Genomic DNA, 21,909 nt, shown 5'->3' on the forward strand with positions numbered 1-21,909 from the left:
CACAACAGCTTTGCTCACTTAAACCACTTCACTATTATTGGTGGAGGTCAGAGAACAAGTTTGTGGATTCCCCCCACCCCCAACAGGCCCTTACTAGTTGAGCCATCTTGCCAGCTCTTCAATTTCACACACACCAAAATACACAGCCCAAGGCAAGGGGAATGTCCCTCTTCCGGCTGGTCTTTTCATAACTCACCTTTCGACTAGCTTGTCCAAATAGCTACCTATCTACTTAACAAGGATAAGAGGCTGGGAGGTCCCATAATGCAATCGGTTTACCCAGTTAGCATTGTCCTGAGAAGACAACCTCTGTAAAAGATGGAATAGGCACCTGAGCTGAAGGGACCCAACAATATCCATCCTGAGCTACAAACGTCAGGTTAAATATTATTTAACCTGGGCAAAAAGAATTGAAATCAAGGGATCTGATGATGTGACTCATGAATCCAGGAATTTCTTGCTACTTTACAATCAAGTAAATAATTGAAAAGGACCACAGGAAGAGTCTAGCCTAGTGTGTGGCAAAGTGTGCCTACATAGGACTCAGTAAACAACACTAGGCATTTGACTATATTACTAATACGGTTTGTTAGGGGATCTTTTTGAACCAAAAGTTACTGTCAGTGTTATGAGCACATAACAATGTTTGATAGGTGAACTGAACTCATTTCTTTATGGTGACACAATCTCACTGTAAGTGAGGAAACATTGTAGACTTGAGGCATCTGGAAAATAAGTATGAGCTACATTATTCTGCAAGATTATGTTGCTGTAAAAAATATAAAACAGCCAGGCATGGTGGAGCACACCTTTAATCCTGACACTGGGGAGATGAGGCAGATTTCTGTGTTCCAGGTCAGCCAATGATACAATGAGACTCTGTCTCAACAACAAAAAACTGGAGAAAACAAGAATGCACGGCTATCTGTTGTGAACCCCAAGCAAGAGAATTTAATGTACATTCTTTTTGTTTGTTTTTAAATATTTATTTTATGTATATGAATACACTGTAGCTGTCTTCAGACACACCAGAAGAAGGCATCAGATCTCATTACAGATGGTTGTGAGCCACCATGTGGTTGCTGGGATTTGAACTCAGGAAGAGCAGTCAGTGCCATGTCCCCAGCCTCTGTTTGTTGAGACAGGGTTTCTCTGTGTAGCTCTGGCTGTCCTGGAACTTGTTTTGTAGACCAGGCTGGCCTTCAACTCAGAGATCTGCCTGCCTCTGCTTCCTGAGTGTGTAAAGGAGTGCCGCAGAACACAGCAGTAACTCTAACACTGTAATCAGCAAGCTCTAATCACTGTAACCGGGTTCTCCTCAGCTCTCCTACTCTACAGACACAGCTCTGCTTTCACCGCCATCTCATTCCCATAGGGCTTTAGCAGGGGGTGCACTTCCTCTTCCAGGAATCTGTGGACCTGCCAGGGAAGAGCAAACATAAGACCAAGGAAGGGAATGTTAATACCGTCTTCAAACCACTCCCAGCACCAAGACCTAGCATGCTAAAGCTTCCTCCACTGAGCGTGTGCTGTCTGTTAGCTATGTCTCCCAGAAAGAAACACATCATCCCAGCACATGCATAAAGACCATCATGCAGAGGCAGGGTTCCTCTGAAGTCTGCCAGACACCCACACTGAAGTCGTACATTCCCCCACTCTCAGCTCTAGGCTCATCTGACCAGTCTCCAAGGGACTAACTTTCCCACCCTTGCCTGTACTGACCACTGCCTTGGCTCAAAGACCCCATGATCGCTATCTTATTCAAGCTTACATCTGTGTGCCTGTGCCTGTGTGTGGCCGTCAGTAGAGCTGAACAATACCCTGGATTTTCTGGAGCTGGAGCTAGAAGGAACTTGGGCTTTTGTGGTGTGAGTCCTTACGGCCTAAACATTTTGTTCCTTGCAAAATTAAAGCACAGTTTTGACCTTTGAGAAAAGAAATGAGTAACTCTTCATTTCAGAAAGCTGGATGAAAGCGCACCACTGATGTCTGACTGGCTGCCATGCTTCAAGCATTCTGACCTTGAGGATACCACAGGGAAGGACAACTCTCACATCCTTGGGGTAGGGGGATCTCTACTCCTTTGTTTTAAGACGATCTTTCTATGGATGCATGCAACTCAGCTGGCTTAGAACTCACTATGTAATCCGGGCAGGAGTTAAAGGCCGGAGCCACCACGGCCAGCCTTTACTATACTCCCAGAGGCTCAGGCTCTGCATCAGCAGCACAGACACAGACTCCTCAGAGCATCCTACTGGACAGTTACCTGCTGGGGTGCTCGGCCAGTGAAAGAAGAGGGGTCCAGCAAGTGCTCCAGCTGTGAGTGGATGAGGCTGAAGTAGGCATCTGCCCGGATGCGCTCTATAAGGTCATTGTCGCCTCCTTCCTGCTTGACCACAGCAGCTGCCTGCTGGGAAAGCACTCTGATTTTCTCATGGCAGTCCTGGGGAGAGGGAGACAGTGTCAGCTCATCATTGCCCGTGTAGACCTTATAGTCAGACATCGCCTCAGAACCTGCCCTGCTATGCAGGCGATTCTACAGCACCTCCTCCATGACCTCCCCTCCGAGCACAGCTTAGGGACACTGGGGTAGATGGTCCTCCCCCAGAACACATTATGAAGGAGGCTCTTGCCTCTTCCTTTCCAACAGAAGATGCAGACCTTAGGACATCCCTTATGATTCAGGTTTTTTAGAGACAGAGTCTCTTTATGTAGACCAGGCTGGCCTTGAACTCTCAGATCCACCTGCTTCTGCATCCTGAGTGCTGGGATTAAAGGTGTGAGCCACGATCCCAGCTTGGTTCACCATTGAGATTCACCATTGGCATACCTGTCGGCTGCCCCCGGCTTTCACCATTGCCATGATGATGTTCTCTGTGGCCATGAAAGGCAGCTCTTGCCGAATGCGCCGTTCTATTACCTAGAAAGGCCAAGGCAGATGTCTCAACATTAAGAAGCCAGAGCAGGTCACACGAATGCATCATGGGGCCGTGAAGTGGCCCTGTTCACAGATGGGTGACTTGTCCTTTATCAGCACTGTTTGCTTTCCTACATATCCAGATTCCCTCCTTCCCTTCCTTTCTCAAGAGTAAACTTTCAGAAGCAGCTTCCTGGCCAATCCCTAACCCTACACGCTTGGGCTGCTGAGCTGGCTCAGTGGTTATGAGGACAGGTTGCTCCTACTCAGGACCTGGGTTTGGTTCCCAGCACAGATATGGCTGCTCACAATCACCTGTGACTCCAGTCCCCAGGGATCGGTCACCTTTTTCTGGTTCTTCATGGGCACTGTACATATATAATATACATACATGCAGACAAAATATGTACACATCAAATACCCTCCCTCCACTTGTTTAGTTTCAGTGTCCCAATTCAACGATTACATCGTGAAGATGAATCCATCTGGTTTAGGTACCTAAAGCAAAGCAACTGGCCGGGTATGGTGCTGCATACCTTTAATCCTAGCACTCGGGGGGGGGGGGGGCAGAGGCAGTTGGATCTCAGTGAGTTTGAGATCAGCCTGGTAAGTTCTAGGGCAGCCAGGGCTACACAGAGAAACCTTGTCTCAAAAAAACAGAAACAAAAAAAGAAAGAAAAGAAACCCACTTACAAAACACCAACAAAAACAAGACAACTGGCTCCACTTTCTCTGCCTGGCTCCCTGCGGTGCTCACAGTCAACGCAATTCAGTATCCCCCCCCCCCCCCCCCCCAGCAGTCTGTATGCACGTCTGTCTGTCAGTTCCACAGATCTGGCTCCCTATGCTATGACTTGAACTCTAGGATGGGGTCTGGGCAGAAGAACTCTGACTGGGCTGGGCTAGCACCCAATACACTCCCTCCAGAGCACTCCCTCCATATCCAGAGGCCTCTTACTTTGGGGTACACCACCAATCCTTCAGAAATGTTCTGTAGGGTGTTTAATATAGTATCTGCAGTGAGAAACGCTTCAGCCAAACAGATCCGTCTACAAAACAAATGCACTCAGTTAATCAAATGCCAGAGACCTGGGGCGTGCCCCAAGCAACTGCTCTACCGGGCAGTTTCCTTCAGTCCCAAGACTTCACACACCCTAACATCCTCACAACCCTGACCTCCTCCACTTCTAGCAGCAGACGTCATAACCAGAGCTCCACCTCAGACTCCAGTGTGAGGCCAGCCTTCCCTCACTGCTCTTGCTCACTACCACCAATGTGCTCTCCCTACAGGGGGTAGAGCGTCTCGGCAGGTGGCCAGCTGGCTAACCTTACTTACATCCATCTGCATGGCCACTGGGCTCAGGTGGGCTTGGGTCTAGCTCGTTCAGTGGCTCCTGCAATGAAGCTGAGGAGTTTCATCAGGCAAACTAAATCAGTTACACCCTCTAGCACAGCCCTCTGCATCTGAGCACTCAGCACCCATGGCTTCAATCAGCCACGGATCCGAATGTTTGGAGAATAAACTGCTTCAGTAGTCAGTTTCTTTTATCTATTCCCTAAATGATAGTGACAGCAAGCATTCACCCAGCATTGCAGTATCAGGTGTGATATACAATCTAGAGATCATTTAAAATATGAGAGAGGCTTAGCAGTTGAGACCAATGGTTGCCAATGGACCTGGGTTCAGGTTCCCAGAACCCACATGGCCAGCTTCCAACCACCCACAGCTCTAACTCCAGGGAATCCAATGTCCTCTTCTGACCTCTCTGGGTACTAGGCAAGCATTGTACACAGATAGGAAAAACACTTATACACATAAAATAACCTAAATTATGAAAATAATAGACAGGAAGACATGAACAAACAGGTTTTCATAGCAAATCTAGACTCCTTTGGGGGCCTTGAGACTCTCCAAACACTCTGCTCCCTGTGCTCATGCCTTGGCCAAAAGGGCTCCATTCCTCACCTAATAGGTAGCTCTTTGTTGACCTCCTGCCTCTGTGTCTTTGTACCTGTCTTGATCATCCTTTATGTTTCTAAACTTCCTCTCTTTTGAGACAGGTTCTCTAAGCCAGGCTGAACACTGACTTCCTTTGAGGATGACCTTGAACTTCTAATCCTCTTGGCTCTAACCCTGTTCCCGAGAGCTGAAATGACAGGGATGTGGTAGCCCATCTGGTCTTTTTGTGGTACTGGGGATCGAACCCTGGGCTTTATGCTTATAGGCAAGCATTCTGCTGATTAAGTTACATATTAGCACTTCCTCACTAAGCCCTAAGCCATCATCCTTATTTGGAAGACTGCCTGGACTCTACAATCACTGTACTAGGGGAACAGCCAAGTTCACTGCTCCAGCCCAAGCTTCTTTGAGGGTAAGGAAGCAGACATCTTCAAATACATATTTTGGCTTCCTCCCTTTACCCTCCTCCCCGTACTGTGTGCACTGTCCCCATCACTGACCGGTTGGCACTGTCATCCAGAGTACGTTCAAACCACTGCACAGACGCTGTCTGTAGTGGGTCCATGGTAAGGGCCATCAGGTGACGGGCCAGGCTGCAGCAACGTTCGGAGCGCATGGGGTTCCGCTTGTATGGCATTGCACTGGAGCCTGCCCACGGAAGAGAACAAGATGCAAAGGCAGAAAGACATCTGGGATAGCAGGTGCATAAGTACCTGCTAGGCTGGTGCTGAAAAGTCATGGAGGCATCCACACCTCTCCAGCAGTGCTGGGTTATGCTACTCCGGAGCCTCTACTCACCAATCTGCTGTTTCTCAAAGGGCTCCTCCATCTCCTTCAGGTTTGCCAGCAGGCGTATATCAGTGCAAATCTGTGGAGGCAGACCGGGTATCATCCCCAGCACTTGGTACCCGGGAAGCTAGGCTCACATAGGCAGTGAACTCTTATGCCATGCTACCGCTGGGTTCAAGGCCAGCCCTTCCTACCTAGGAGGTCCTAGAGTTTCTACCCAGGCTTCCCTCTGCTCCTGAAAAGCTGGGATGACAAATACAAACAACAGAGACTCAGCAGCTGGCTCTGTAGGGAAACTCGCCTGGAATGCACAGGACCCTGGAGTCTAAGCACCACAGAACAGCAACAGAAATGTTTCTGTCAAAAACTGCTTAAGGTATAACAAAGCTCTGTGTGGTCATGTTTATCTATAACCTTAGCAGCTGAATAAAGTTTGAGGCAAGCCTGGGCTATGATTCTGACTTGGGGGGAGGGGGGAGATAATAGCAGGGGGGTGGGGGTGGGGGAATGACAGAATGACAGACCTACTGTGTACACAGGAGAAAGATGTGTGTGTGTGTAATGGAAAAACAATATGATTATCTTTTTTTCTTTCTTTAAGAAAGGGTCTCAGCTGGGCGGTGATGGCACACGCCTTTAATCCCAGCACTTGGGAGGCAGAGGCAGGCGGATTTCTGAGTTCAAGGCCAGCCTGGTCTACAGAGTGAGTTCCAGGATAGCCTGGATTGCACAGAGAAACCCTGTCTCAAAAAACTAAAAAGAAAGGGTTTCAGTGGCTGGAGAGATGGCTCACTGGTTAAGAGCACTGACTGCTCTCCCAGAGGTCCTGAGTTCAATTCCCAGTGACCACATGGTGGCTCACCATCATCTGTAATGGGATCCGATGCCCTCTTCTGTTGTGTCTGAAGAGAGTGATGATGTATTCATATACACAGAATAAATCAATAATTAAATCTTAAAAAATACCCTGGACCCTGGACCAGTTCTGCCTTTCCCACTGAAATGATGGGATTAGAGGTATGCACCACTACACCTGGCTGAGGAATTTCAATTTCAACACATCCTTCAAAAAATGTAGGAGTAACTTTTTCCTTTAGCACACTCAACTTAAAGGCTTTCCCTATAGATCCCAAATTATTATGCCTAACGTACTGAGAGACACTAACTGAGAGCCTGAGGCTGCCTTGGTCTGTCTGGGGATTCCTTGGCGTTCCCACCTTCCAGCCTGCATGCACACACACAGGCTGTCCCACTCACCTTGTGCACCGATGCTCCTAAACTGGCCAGCACAGACAGCACTTCGATGTCCACTTTCCGTGTGTAGGTCTGTCCTGTGATGATGAAGGCTCTAGCGTAAACAGAAAAGAGACCAATGCTAAAATATGTCACTGTCAGCTGGGCACAGTGGGGCACGCCTTAACCCCAGTGCTCAGGAGGCACAGGTAAGCAGTTCTCTAGACCTAAGGCAGCCTGGTCTACACAGAAAGTAACAGAATAGACAGGACTATATAGAGGCCTTGTCTCAAAAAATAAAAATAAAAAAGTGACTGCACTATAGACTAACCAAAAATGGATCCTAAACAATGGCTTGGCATCCTAGAACACTCAGTTATGAGGAGCTCAGAGGATCTGACTGGCAACTAGCTTCTAAAACAAGCTGTTTCCCTGTTTCCCAAGCTGCTCTGGTCTAAGGAAGAATAGAACCTAAATGCCCATGGCCCCTGCAGTGCCATGAGGTGCCAGGGAAAAAAAAGGAATCATGGAAGAGCCTGGGGGTCTCAACACAGGCACACTGAGGGATCCCAGGAAACAAAGCCAGCAACATATCCGGGCGCTGTGACCTCAGACTGCAATTCTAGCACTGGGTGCTGAGGCACAAGGACTCTGGTGCGTTCAAGCTCAGTCTGGGCGACACTGAGTTTCCTGGACTACAAAGTGGAACTTTATCTCAAACAAACCCACAATAGCAATATGCATAAAGCACTCAGGAAACCAAGGGGCTGGAGAGATAGCTCAGCCGTTAAGAGCATGGCTGTCCTGGAACTCAGAGAGCTGCCTGCCTCAGCTAGGATTAAAGGTGAGTGCCACTGCCTGTCTTCATTTGTTGTTCTTAAGGAGGACCTGGGCTTGATACCCAGCATCCACATGGCTGCTCACAGATGTCATGCCAGTTCCAGAGGACCTGACACTCTCTTCTGGCTCTCACACACACGCATGCATATGTATAAAATTAAAAAAAAAAAATTAAAGAGAGAAAGAACAGGAGAAATAGCTTGGCAGTAAGTGTACGTGGCTGTACTCGCAGAGGATCTGGGTTCCACTCCTAGCACATACACAGCGGTTCACAACCATCCATAACTTCATCTCCAGGGGATCCAAAGCACTCTTCTGGCTTCTGTGGGCACCAGCCACAAGCACCAATGTGGTACCCAGGCTGCATACAGGTAAAGCACTGGTACATACACAAAACACAAATGTGGCACACAGGCATGCACTCAAGTAAAACACTCATACACACAAAACACAAAAAGAAGAGAAGGAAGAGGAGGAGGAGGAAGAAGAGGAGAGAGTGGAATTTAGAGGCCTGTCATTAACAGGGACCCAGCATTTCCCCCAGGAATGTACCTTTTAAACCCTGCCTTTTCTGTCACCATCTTGTCAAGCTGCTCCACCTTTGAGAAAGACAAGACACATCCTGTTAGAAATATAGGTGTAAGCCGGGCGTGGTGGCGCACGCCTTTAATCCCAGCACTCGGGAGGCAGAGGCAGGCGGATTTCTGAGTTCGAGGCCAGCCTGGTCTACAAAGTGAGTGCCAGGACAGCCAGGGCTACACAGAGAAACCCTGTCTCGAAAAACCAAAAAAAAAAAAAAAAAAAAAAAAAGAAATATAGGTGTTCGCCAGGCATGGTGGTGCATGCCTTTAATCTTAGCACTCAGGAGGCAGAGACAGGTGTATTTTTGTGAGTTCAAGGTCAGCCTAGTATACAAACTGAGTTCCAGGACAGCCAGGACTTTGTTACACACACACAAAAAAACAAACCCCAAAATACAGGTGTTCAAAAGCCTGGTTCAAACGCCTTTAATCCCAGCATCTGAGAAGCAGAGGCAGGTGGTTCTCTATGAGTTCAAGGCCAGCCTGGTCTACAAAGCAAGTTCCAGGACAGCCAGGGCTACACAGAGAAACCTATCTCAAACAAACAAAAACCCTTTTGCTGGCTCTAATTCTGGAGGAGCTGGGTTCAATTCCAGTACCGACATGGCAGTTCAACGGTTCAATTCCCAGTACCGACATGGCAGTTCAACTGTCTGCACCTCCAGTTCCAGGGGATCTGACACCCTCACACCTATGCACATAAAATAAAACAAAACAAAACAAAACAAAAAACCCAAGAAATGTAGGTGCTCAGTCTGAGTGTGCTCCCCCACTGGTCATGCTGCAGGGTCTACATCAATCAAGTAGAGGCAGCCTTCCTTGTCTTGTGGGCTGGCACCACTGAACTGAGCTAGAACACACACTCACGAGTGAGGAAACAGGAGAGTTTACAGGATGGTTTGCATGTGGGTCCTGGAACTGACTGAAGTGTCCATTTTGCTGGTCCCTTGGGATACCTTCTGGTGATCCCCCTCGAAGAGCTGCAGGAAGCTGGCCTGCGTGCCAGTGGTGCCCTTTACTCCTCGGAAGCGCAGCTCATCCCGGACACGCTTCAAGTTCTGGAGATCCATGCAGAGATCTTGAATCCAAAGGCAGCAGCGTTTCCCAACCGTGGTCAGCTGAGCAGGCCTGAAGGGAGCACAAAGAACAGAGGTCCCAGGCTGAGTGAGGCCTACCTCACCTGACAGCCACCATCACCCCAGTAGGAAAGACAAAACAATTGCTAAAAGCCAGAGCCAAGAAGGGTAAAAGGCATCACTGCTATCACAAACTAACTATAAAGGGCCGCCAGCATAGTTCTTTCCCGAAAAGCTTTTCAATAGCTTGGTAGCACTGGGCTGTAAATCCCAGCACTCAGGAGGCCAAGGCTGAGAGGTTAGGGGCCAGCACAGGCTCCTCAGGGAAACACTACCTTAACAAACATGGGCTGGCAAGATGGTTCAGTGGGCAAAGGTGCTTGCTGCCAAGTCTGATGACCTGAGTTTGGTCTCCATAACCCACATGGTGGAAATGAGAGAACCAAGAGTCCTGCAAACTGTCCTCTGACTTCCACCCATATGCCAGGGCACACTCTGCCCAAATGCAAATTAAGAGAGTATGTTTGGTTTTTTTTTAAAGTGATTTATTTTATATACTTGATTACACTGTTGGTGTCTTCAGACACACCAAAAGAGGGCATCAGATTCTATTACAGATGGTTGTAAGCCACCATTTGCTTGCTGGGAATTGAATTTAGAAAGTCTGCAAGAGCACCCAATGCTCTTTCTTAATCGCTGAGCTATCTCTCCAGCCCCGAGTGTATCTTTTTTAAAAAGAGCTTCTTTCTTCCTTAGAGATACTGAAGATGAGATTCAGGACCTCATACATCCTAAACAAACTCCATTACTGAGTTATAGCCGTAACCCCCAGTGTTATCCCAGTCAAAGGCTGGGTTTCGTTGATGGCTATATTTCCAGATGCTGACAAGAAATGCTTAGGCACCCAATGCACAAAAGTCTGCAATTGTGGGATGTGTGTTCTTGGTACTGAAAATACAACAGCAAACAGATCAGCAAGCTCTCCATCCACAGAGCTTACAACCAAGTGCATAAAAAGAAACAACATGGCTGGCACGACAAGTCAGCACCCCAAGCACCCGAGGCCACGGTGGAGGAGAGACCAGGCCGCCAACCCTTGTCTTCTGCCCCCACACAGGTGCTGTGGCCCACGGACTTACAAATGCTTCACATGCAGATACAGAAAAGAAAAAACACACAAAAAGAAACAGAACAGTTTTTTTTTCCAAGACTCGGTTTCTCTGTGTAGCTCTGGCTGTCCTTGAACTCAGATAGACCTGCCTGTGACTTCCGAGGGCTGGGATTAAAGGTGTGCGTCACTATGCTTGGCTGGCAACTGTTGATGTTTTAAATGGACATTGTGGCAGACGTCTCTAGACTGGGGATAAGGAACTGACTGGCCTTTTGAGAAGCAAAAACCCAATGATGAACCAGTCACAATATTGAGAAACACCCAAGATACCCATAACAGCAAATGTCTGTTTCTAGACGGAAGCCTAATGGGTCGATCCCTTTTTTGTTCTTTAAAGCAAGAAGAAAACAGGCTTATTGCCCATAGCTGCAAGGGGCAGTAATGATAGCACAGCCCACCAGGGTCTGTCTGTTTCTTAACAGAAAACACAAAGAAAAAGCTGCAACAGTGTGCAAGCTCTATATATACACTCTAGATGGCAAATGGAATCTTGCCAGACTAGCAGCTGGCAACATCCAGCCAAGTGACGGCATAGAGGACACACGCCTCCCTAAACAAGACTTCCATGCTGACTGACTTCTGCTCAGAGTGCTCTGTGTGGGCGTGTTCACTGCAGTGCTATTCATGACGGCTGTAGAATGTCCACCCAAATGCTCAGATGTTTGCTTAAGGGGCAAACAAAGTGAGGCTTATCTCTGAAAAGGGATGCTTCCAGCTATAAGAAGTGAATTCCAGATACATGCTGCACTATGAATATTCGATACATTTTACAGGAAGGATGTCGTCCATAAAAGGCCAGATAACTGTATGTGACTTCATTTGGACAAATCTACAGATAAAAATAGCTTTGTGAGCCGGACGTGGTGGCGCACGCCTTTAATCCCAGCAGAGGCAGGCGGATTTCTGAGTTAGAGGCCAGCCTGGTCTACAGAGTGAGTTCCAGGACAGCCAGGGCTATACAGAGAAACCTTGTCTTGAAAAACCAAAAAAAAAAAAAAAAAAAAAAAAAAAAAAAGCTTTGTGTTTGTCAGAAGCAGGGAGGGGTGGTAAGAAGTGATTGCTAATGGAGATATATGAAAATTAAGGTGCTAATTATCACACTCCGTAAATATATTAAAAACAGTTTGGTATTCCAAAGATGATACAACTTTTTAGGGATTTATTTATTAACTATAAAAATGCTTTAACAGCCGGGCATGGTGGCCTTTAATCCCAGCACTCGGGAGGCAGAGGCAGGCGGATTTCTGAGTACAAGGCCAGCCTGGTCTACAAATTGAGTTCCAGGACAGCCAGGGCTACACAGAGAAACCCTGTCTCGAACCCCCCCCACACCCCCCCAAAAAATGCTTTAACATCCTAAAATCACAACCATAGGGCTGAACTGTACTGGTATGGTGGTGCACACTTTGACATCAAAATTCATCTCTGGGAGGCAGAGACAGGCAGACTTCTTCAAGTTTGAGGCTAGTCTGAAGAATTCCAAGCCAGGGGCTGGAGAAATGCTTCAGCGGTTAAAAGCACTTACTGCTCTTCCGAAGGTCCTGAGTTCAAATCTCAGAAACTACATGGTGGCTCACAACCATCTGTAATGAGATCTGATGCCCTCTTCTGGAGTGTCTGAAGATAGCTAAGGTGTACTAACATATAATAAGTAAATAAATCTTAGAAAAAAAAAAAAAAGAATTCCAAGCCAGCCAGAGCTACACACTGAGAAAATTCACAAACAAAACCAAACCAGAAAAACAGAAACTAAAGAGTTGGAAGTGTAGCTCTAGGGGAGAGCTCTCGTCAGAACATACATAGACTAGAAAGGGATACTTAATTATTACAACCTAACCAGGGTAATCAAATTAACAAGGCGATACCCTTTCTAGCAATCTTTGTGCAATTTTTTTTCTTCTTTTAAGAAAGGTATGTGCAGGGGCTGGTGAGATGGCTCAGCGGGTAAGAGCACTGACTGCTCTTCCGAAGGTCATGAGTTCAAATCCCAGCAACCACATGGTGGCTCACAACCACCCATAATGAGATCTGATGCCCTCTTCTCGTGTGTCTGAAGACAGGTACAGTATACTTATGTATAATAAAAATAAATCTTTAAAAAAAGAAAAAAAAAAAAAGAAAGAAAGAAAGAAAGGTATGTGCATCCTTGACTGTCCTTGAACCCATTACATAGACCAGGTTGGACCTGAACTCACAGAATTCCACCTGCCTTGGCTTCCGGATGCTGGAATTAAAGGTGTGCATCACTACACTTGGTCTTTGTGTTATTTAGGCTCTCTTTCTCCCATAACATAAACCTAAGCACGCTTCCATATTCTTATAAGCAACATTTTAATGGCTGGATATTACTCGAACCTCTGGGCATACTGTACTTTATTTATTATGCTTGCCAGCCCAGTCATCTAGACCATTTTCAGTGCTATTATAAACAACATCCTAACAAAGATTCCTATGCAAACTTTCCCTTCAGTTTGGATTTCTTCCCTGGCTAGATTCTTAAGAAAGGAATAAAAAGGATGTGTGGAGACTGGAGCGCCAGCCTGGCTCCATCCCACATGGCGGCTCCTAACTCTCCATAACTCCAGTTAGAGGGAATGTGGTGCCCTTTTCTGGTCTCCTTGGGCATCAGACATGCAAGTGGTGCATATGAATACATACATGTAGACAAACTCCCACACACTAAAAAAAGAATAAGTGATTTCTTTGGCCTTGATAAATATAAACAGCTAATCACTGGGCCAATGAGGTAGCTCAGTTGGTAAAGGTACTGACTGCCTAGCCTGATGACCCGAGTTCAATCCCCGGGACCACATCATAGAAGGAAAAGAATGGACTCTGACAAGAGTTGTGCTGTGACCCTTACCTGTGCACTGTCAGGTGTGTGCACAAACAGATAAATGTAGTTATTAACAAGTGGTATTTTAGCCAGGCGTGGTGGTGCACACCTTTAATCCCAGCACTCAAGAGGCAGAGGCAGACGGATTTCTGAGTTCGAGGCCAGCCTGGTCTACAAAGTGAGTTCCAGGATAACCAGGGCTACAGAGAGAAACCCTGTCTCGAAAAAAACAAACAAACAAAAAAAGTGGCATTTTTCATCGTTGAGACAGTCTTGTTATGCTGTTTAGTCCAGAACAGAACTCATGGACTCAGGCTCTCCTCCCACCTCAGGCCATCAAGCGGCTGGGAAACACGTGTAAGTCTCCATGCATGGCTTCAATACAGCTTATTTAAAGAGTTCAAGCACGCCTGGCAATCACATTCCCGCTGAGCAATGCCCCCAGTCCCCAGAAAAGTTTCTAATCAGGCCCATTTCTCAGCAGTGTCCCAAGTTATCTGTCATGCTTTAAGATTCTGGCCTCAACACAACAACATATAAATTCAATTCCCCAAAAGCAGTCTCATCACTTACTGAAAGTGTGTGAAACCTAACGTGGGCAGATCAGCACGTTCCTTAGCAAAGTCGGCAAGCCTCGAGATCACTCTAGCCAGCTACAAGAAAGATCATGTGGTGGAAAGAGGGTGAATTCAACTGAGTTCTTTATGTAACGTCAACTAAACGTTCACACACTTCTACATAGAGTTACATCTTCAGCTCAAGGAGGGCTGCACTTGCGTCTTCCCACCTTTGTATCTTGACGTGCCCTGGCAAGGATCACAGGAGCCAACGTTTGAAAACTGAGTCGATTCCCTAACATGTCACAAGCTATTTTTAAGACCACTGCAGAATAACAGGACCGAGTCCTGGCCTTACCAACGTACTCCTGGCAACACATCTGTGGTTGAACCTGCTCCATTTAAAAGGCTCCGCTTTAAGAAAAGCATTCACTTAGTCTCCCAGACTGGCCTTGAACTCAGATTTCCTGCCTGTTTCCCCACTGGTGAGCTTACCCTACCTTATGTGTTAACCCAAGAAGGGACAATCAACTCCACGGATGATATACAGGGCCCCTGACTTGAGAACATGGCAAGCTTTAGATATCAACACTGTGTAGACTCACTGAAACTGCAGACACCTAACCTGGTAGGAAGCTCCTGACAGCATCTTACCTTTGGCAAAAGCAGGTCAAATGCATTTCTCAGAATAATCAGGTCCTGAAAAAGACAGAAAATTCAATGGTTTCACATTGAACAGTGGCAAACAGCAATATTGTAATGATAGCTTCTGGCCATTAGAGTTGGTATCTGGCTAGCAAGCAGCCTATCTCCAAGCAGCCTATCTCCAAGCAGCCTATCTCACCTTTAACTCCTGCTCCCAAATACGACAGTGACCCTAATTTCTTTCTTTCTTTCTTTCTTTTTTTTTTTTTTTTGGTTTTTCGAGACAGGGTTTCTCTGTGTAGCCCTGGCTGTCCTCGAACTCAGAAATCCGCCTGCCTCTGCCTCCCGAGTGCTGGGATTAAAGGCGTGCGCCACCACGCCCGGCGACTCTAATTTCTTACTATCATTTACCTTGTTCCTTTTTGTAACTTTATGTGACTAAAACTTTGAGGCCTGTCTTCCTTTATGACTCATTTCCAGGGGGTCATCATACTGTCCCCTGCACTCACCTACATATATACCATCCTAGAGCCTGGGTACACTGAATATACTCTGGGGACTTAGGGTGCTTCCACCCTGAGGCTGGAACAAGTCCCATATGCATCCCACACCCGTGCTTTGGTGTGCCTGTGAGGTCTGAGACGTGCATTTGGAGTGGGTACACTCACTGGTCCTGTGTATGTGCTCAGTCTTGGATGCCAAGAGGCTGCTTTACCCTCATTACCATTTAAAAGCACAAGAGCTGGGCTCAGTCAGCAGTATCTTTACCTAGCAGATGCAAGGCCACGGAATTCCACCCCCAGCGCCACATTAACTTGGAATGGTGGCTAACACCTCCAACACCAGCACTTTAGAAGCAGAGGCAGGAGGATCAAGAATTCAAGGTCATTCTTGCCCACAGAGCATGCTCAAGCTAAGGACCAGAATCAGCTACAGGAGAGGCTGTTAGGGAGTGGGGACAACTTACAGAGCAGGAGGACGCTGGATTACTGGGATCCATAAGGAACAATACCTTTATTGTTCAGTGTGGTGGCTACATTGACTGAGAACTTGTGTAAGTCCATGGGCTTTTACATTTCTTACATGGCACATTCCATCAGTAGTCTCTCTACTTTTCCTCATCCAACATCCATCCATCCATCCATCCATCCATCCATCCATCCATCCATCCATCCATTGTATTTTTTCCCTGAACATTTATACAGGCAAGGTATCTCTGGCTGTTATGGAACTTAGTATGTAGACCAGGCTGGCTTTGTCCTCACAGAGATCTGAGCCCCTGCCTCCCAACTTCCAGGACCCTTGCCCCGTCATCTATCCTTGATAGCACAGGAAGGCATGATCTAGAACATCAGAGTTTAAGAAACGTAAAACTTCGATTTCTTTTTCCCCCAGTCCGGAGGATAAAATCTAGAGCCTCGTGCATACAAAGATGAGTTAGAACCTCAGGCCTTCAGCTGCTCCGTGGGAGGCAAGAGAAAGTATCTGAGGTGACTCCAAAACATGCCCCTGTGCCACAAAATCATGGAGACACAGCACCACTGGGGACTTTTAGAGAAAGATTTCTGAGCCAGCGAGATGGCTTATCTGGTAAAGGTGTTTGCTGCCACGCCTGCCAACCTGAGCTGCAGCTCTAAGACTTAAATGGTGGAGAGAACTAACTGCCTCACCTTGTCCTCTGATCTCCACACTCATTCCATGGTGCACACGTTCTACGCCCCACTAAGTAAATGTCGTTAAAGAATTTTGCAAGTAAGGAGATTATTCTCCCACGTCTAACCAATCACACACAGGAAACGGGCCGCAGTGGCGCACACCCGTATGCAATCACTCAGGTGGCTGAGCAGGAAGGCACAGACCTGTGTAGGCAACACAACAGTGTCCTGGGACCCTGTCGGAAAAAAAAGCCAGAGCTGGGCGGTGGAGGCGCAGGCCTTTAACTCCAGCACTCAGGAGGCTGAGGCAGGCAGATCTCTGTGAGTTTAAAGCCAGCCTGGTCTACATAATGAGACCCTGTCTCAAAAAATAAGTTATCATGGGTACATGTAGCTGCCATCTTTATCTGAAAGAAGTGACTTGGACTCTGGTTTCAGGTCTCACAGGCACAGTGTGACAGGTGGGGAAGCCACTCTTCCAAGCTTCTGTGCTTTTGAGAGACAGTCTCAGTGTTTGTAAGGCTGGGCACTATGGACTGAATGCCCCTCCAACTCAAGTGTCCGGCTGTTTACAGGCATGTGCCACTGCACCCAACCTACAGAGCTCCTGATGTTACTATAACCATGGGCTGCTGGGTATACTCTTCTTTACATTTCTCATCTGTAGAAACGGGGAAAATGGAGTCAGACCCAGACGGCCCAGTGCTCTGAGAACTCAGGAACAGCGGCTAATGATAGAGACAGCTCAGTGGTTAAATGCACTCACTGGCAGCTCTTCCAGCAAACCTGGGTGTGGTTCTCAGCACCTACATGACAGCTGTAACTCCAGTTACTGGGGACCCCACCTTCTCACCTCAGCATGCACTGCACACACAATGTACACACACCTTTTTGCAAAGCACCAAAACACATTAAATAAATAATAATTTATAAAAAAGAACAATTGAAGCCAGGCGGTGTTGGTGCACACCTATAATCCCAGTGCTTGGGAGGCGGAGGCAGAGGCAGGTGGATCTCTGTAAGTTCAAGGCCAGCCTGGAGTACAGGACAGCCAGGGCTGTTAGAGAGAAACCCCATCTCAAAAAAAAAAAAAATCCTCTCTTTTCTGAAGCCAACAGTAGTTTTAAAGGCCCTTGGTAGGTATGGAAATTTTTTTTTTTTTTTTTTTTTTTTAGAGAAACATTGTTGTTGTTGCTGTTTAATGGTAAAGCTCAGTAGACTCCAGCACCAGGACTGGCATGGAGTCAAAGCAGCAGGGATGGCTGGGTGACCCCAGGGAGCCTCACATGGCAAAGAGGATGAGGAAGGTGACCATCAAACAGAAGAGTCCCATGGCCTCAGACAGGGCAAACCCCAGAATGGCATAGGAAAAGAGCTACTGCTTGAGAGACGGGTTCCTGGCATAGCCAATAATCAAGCTACCAAACACTGTGCCAATGCCAGCCCCTGATCCAGCCACACCAACTGTGGCGGCCCCAGTGAACTTGGCTGCTGTGTTGATGTCCCGGGGAAATGACACTGGTCTGGCATTCCCATCGGGCCACCTGGAGAGGGTAGCTGCTGCAGGAAGGCTGTTTAGATGGGGTCTCTGGTCTGCTCAGGAGGGAGGCAGACACAGGCCTGATTAGACCCCTGGTACAGGAGCGAATCAGAACTGGAGAAATGAGCAGTGCCTTGGTGGTCTGCATTTTTCAATCTCCCAGCTTTAGCCCTTGGTCCGGTATGGAAATTTTAAAACACACAAATGCACTACAAAGGCTGAAATCCAAGTACAAACAGCACAGGCTCCTACCGTATTGTCTCCGACATAGCAGGAGGTGGCGCCTAGATGAATGATGCCCGCAGCTTTCGGACAGCAGTGGCCGAACGTGTGCACGTGAGCCATCACGTCGTGCCGCAGGCGCTTCTCTTCCTCAGCAGCCATCTGGAAGTCAATGTTGCTCAGGTTCGACTTCATCTCCTGGATTTGTTCGTCTGTGATAGGCAAACCCAGCGTCTGCAGAGCAGGCAAAGAAAACCCAGTGACCTTTATGGTCAAGTATGTGAAACGAGGTCAAAAACTTAAAATCGGGGGCAATAAGTTCAAAAGCATGAAGGAATTTTCTTTTTTCTTTTTTAATATGTATTTTATGTAGATGTCTGCATGCCAGAAGAGGCTATCAGATCATATTACAGATGGTTCTGAGCCACCATGTAGTTGCTTGGAATTGAACTCAGGACCTCTAGGAGAATAGTCAGTGGGGGCTGGGGAGATGGCTCAGTGGTTAAGAGCACTTGACTGCTCTTCCAAAGGTCCTGAGTTCAAATCCCAGCAACCACACGGTGGCTCACAGCCATCTGTAATGAGATCTGATGCCCTCTTCTGGTGTGTCTGAAGGCAGCTACAGTGTACTTACATATAATAATAAATAAATAAATATTTAAAAAAAAAAAAAGAATAGCCAGTGATCTGAGCCATCTGAACCGCCAAGCCCTCTCTCTCCAGCCCACAGAGGAATCTTCTAAATAAACGCCAAAGCAGGAAGCACCAGAGTCCTGATGGTGACTGCTGACTCCTGCTCCTCCCCACTGCTCTTGGTTTTGTTTTGTTTTTCTCAGTATAGCCCTGGCTGTCCTGGAACTCACTATGTAGACCAGGCTGACCTAGAACTCAGAGACTGGCCTGCCTCTGCCTTCTGAGTGTTGGGACTAAAGGTGTGTACCGCCACCACTTGGCTAATCCCTGCCTCTCTGAGCTCAATTGTCATCAAGAAAGGCCTCCTCTAGCCAGGCATGGTGGTGCACATCTTTAATCCCAGCACTCAGGAGGCAGAGGCAGGGGGATTTCTGAGTTCGAGGCCAGCCTGGTCTACAAAGTGAGTTCCAGGACAGCCAGAGCTACACAGAGAAACCCTGTCTTGAAAAACCAAAAAAAAAAAAAAACCCAAAAAAAACTAAAAACAAGAAGAAGAAAAAAAAAAAAGAAAAAAAGGCCTCCTCTAACCTTCCTGTAAAACATTCCATGCCAACTCTTGTTTCTTTTCTTTTTTTTTTTTAAGATTTATTTATTGATTATATAGTTCACTGTAGCTGTCTTCAGACACTCCAGGAGAGGGCGCCAGATCTTGTTACGGATGGTTGTGAGCCACCATGTGGTTGCTGGGATTTGAACTCCGGACCTTTGGAAGAGCAGTTGGGTGCTCTTACCCACTGAGCCATCTCACCAGCCCAACTCTTGTTTCTTTAGCCTGGTTTTATTTAGCACATACATCATTGTACGACAATGTTCCACATTTAATAAACCCATTCAACTCTGGAAGGGACACTGTAAGAGAAGAGAACTCTGTTCTATTTATTACTTAGTCCTTAGCTATGGCATGCAAGTGTACAAAGTACGGTGGCTTTGCACCCAAACTCTGATGTACTTACAGTGACCAAAATTAACAGACCCTTAAAGCTGGGCTTAGTGCTACAGGCCACAACCCCCAGCACTTGGGAAGGAGAAGCAGAAAGATCCTGGCTTCAAATTGAACACTGTCTTCAAAAGGAAACTTAGCAGCCAGAGAGCTGGCTCAGCTGCTGTAAGCAGTTGCAAGGGAAGCCTGGAAAACGGAGCTTCACTCTTGGAACTCATGCAGAGGCTGGAGGAGAGAACCTCTTCCCCAGAGCTGTCAGCCAGCTGTGAGCCCCCCCCCCCCCCCACACACCCATACAAATACACACTTCCCAACTTCCCATACAGGAATCTTTCGTATTACTCCTAATCTGTCATTCCTTTTTTTTTTTTAATATCATGTGTGCCAGAGAAGGCATCATCAGATCCCCTGGAACTGAAGTTGCAGATGGCTGTGAGCGGCCCCATGGCTGCTGGGAAAGGAAGCTGGGTCTCTGGAAGAGCAGCCAATGCTCTGACCTGCTGAAGTGTCTCTTCAGCTCCTCATCATTTCCCCAACTCTACCAGTCATGCGTGGTGTGTGTGTGTGTGTGTTTGAGTCAAGGTCTCAGTGTGCTGTTCTGGCTGGCCTGGAACACGCTATATAGATGAGGTAGGCCTCAAACTCACAGAAACTCACCTGCCCCTGCTTCCCAAATGCTGGGAAGGGTTAACACATGTGCTGGGGAGATGGTTCAGAAAATAAGAGTCCTCATTGCTCCTGCAGAGACCTGACTCTGGTTCCCAGCACTCACGTGGCTGCTCAAAGCACCTGTAACCCCAGTTCCACAGCATCATCTGACCTCCAGTGGCGCCTGCACTCACACATGCCCATATCCACATGCAGCCACAGAACTACACAGAAAAATAAATCCTCTCATGGTACGTATCACATCTGCCCTTCGCTAGTAAGTTGATGCTCTAACAGATGATCCATATTCATAGCTGTGTATGCTTCAAGCAATTTGTAGACCAGATAAACCTTACACTTCAGTTTCAGCTTGAGGGCACTTACAAGCTAAGGAGACACTGGCAACGGTAGTAGAGACAGAGAAAGGGAGGGAGGGAGGGAGAGAGAGAGAGGAAAGAGGAGGAGGAAGAGAAGAGGGAGGGGGAGGGACGAGAGGACAAAAAGGCAAGTATACAAGAAACAATTTTGAAGGCACCAAATAAGCTTTCCCAAAGGCAGAAAGCAATCAACTGGCCGACCTAGCTGTGATGCCCATGAACTACATAACAACCAGCACGGCATAACAATCCTAAGGGTGCATTTCGTGGTGGTTATGCCCTCCTCGTGCTCATGCGAAAAATGACCATCAAGTTTGCAACGTACTTTTTAAAAGAATAATCTACTTGCTTTCTCTCTCTGTGTGTGTGCATGTGTGAGCGCATAGAGGTCGAAGGACAACTAATGAGAGTCAGGTATCGCCTCTCTCACCATGCTGAACCCGGGCTCAAACTCTTGTCGGATGGCTTGGCGGGAAGCGCCTTTCCCCCTGAGCCTGCAAAGGTATAAGTAGCATTCCACTTGAAATGCGCTGTGGGAGGACGCAAACTCCCATAGCCTTGCCCAAACCGAAGTCCTCCAAAGGATGTGCAGGTCTCTGGGACTGTTGCCGAAGCAACAGGTGCTCGGGCCGTGACCTCCCTCGGGACAAGGGGCCGGGCCAGTTACCTGCTCGGCCTCCGCCAGCCACAGCCACAGCTGCCGCCACGTCTGGAACTTGTACCTGTCGCTGAACAAGAAGCACATCTCGCGGCTGGCGTAGCGGGCCGCCAGCGGAGAACGGTAGCTTTCAGCACTGCCAGGGTCGCCGGCTGCAGCCATTTTCAACACGCGACCAGGACACCGCGGACACCAGCAGCAGGGCCAAAAGCGGAAGGCTGGCGTGCGTGGGGCGGGACTTCCTCCTCTGGCCCCGCCCCGCGTGTAACGGGGGCCTGGAAGGTAAAGATGGTCCAAGTTTGGCTCGTCGCCCCTAAGGGTCAACGCTTTTCTCTTGGTTTCTACGAAACACGATTATAAAGCTTCGTAAATCTCTGCCCCACGCTCTGCCTCCTCAGTTTTGCCATCTGAGGAAGGCACATTAAGACCCGCGTTTAGGGATGGTGAGATGGCTCAGTGGTTAAGAGCACCGACTGCTCTTCCAAAGGTCCTGAGTTCAAATCCCAGCAACCACATGGTGGCTCACAACCATCTGTAATGAGATCTGATGCCCTCTTCTGGAGTGTCTGAA

The 21,909-nt window shown here is 47.6% G+C and overlaps 1 protein-coding gene and 1 pseudogene across 1 annotated transcript; both read right to left on the bottom strand.

Annotated features, from left to right (window-relative positions):
• Nucleotides 1-796: 796 nt before the first annotated feature.
• Adsl (adenylosuccinate lyase) lies at nucleotides 797-21,554 on the bottom strand. The gene is made up of 13 exons (XM_021182892.2): nucleotides 21,348-21,554; nucleotides 18,053-18,256; nucleotides 14,615-14,659; nucleotides 13,977-14,056; nucleotides 9,277-9,448; nucleotides 8,292-8,338; nucleotides 6,924-7,014; nucleotides 5,676-5,745; nucleotides 5,378-5,525; nucleotides 3,876-3,966; nucleotides 2,831-2,920; nucleotides 2,267-2,443; nucleotides 797-1,419 (listed from the first exon to the last, which is right to left on the bottom strand). The coding sequence occupies exons 1-13, from the start codon at nucleotides 21,498-21,500 to the stop codon at nucleotides 1,333-1,335; spliced, it is 1,455 nt and encodes a 484-aa protein (XP_021038551.1). The 5' UTR covers nucleotides 21,501-21,554; the 3' UTR covers nucleotides 797-1,332.
• LOC110310179 (ATP synthase F(0) complex subunit C1, mitochondrial pseudogene) lies at nucleotides 17,449-18,001 on the bottom strand (annotated as a pseudogene).
• Nucleotides 21,555-21,909: the final 355 nt, after the last annotated feature.

This window comes from Mus caroli, unplaced genomic scaffold (assembly GCF_978045245.1).
Source record: "Mus caroli unplaced genomic scaffold, Mus_caroli_1 scaffold_16, whole genome shotgun sequence".
In the NCBI taxonomy this organism is placed as follows: domain Eukaryota; kingdom Metazoa; phylum Chordata; class Mammalia; order Rodentia; family Muridae; genus Mus; species Mus caroli.

What these genes read in the sequence shown, in the direction of transcription:
- Adsl (XM_021182892.2), bottom strand. Translation starts at nt 21,500, where the DNA reads ATGGCTGCAGCCGGCGACCCTGGCAGTGCTGAAAGCTACCGTTCTCCG. An exon ending in TCGAGGGGGATCACCAGAAG is followed by an intron (nt 8,339 to 9,276) that starts GTATCCCAAGGG and finishes TCTTTCTCAAAG; the next exon opens with GTGGAGCAGCTTGACAAGAT. An exon ending in CTTTGAGAAACAGCAGATTG is followed by an intron (nt 5,526 to 5,675) that starts GTGAGTAGAGGC and finishes TTCCGTGGGCAG; the next exon opens with GCTCCAGTGCAATGCCATAC.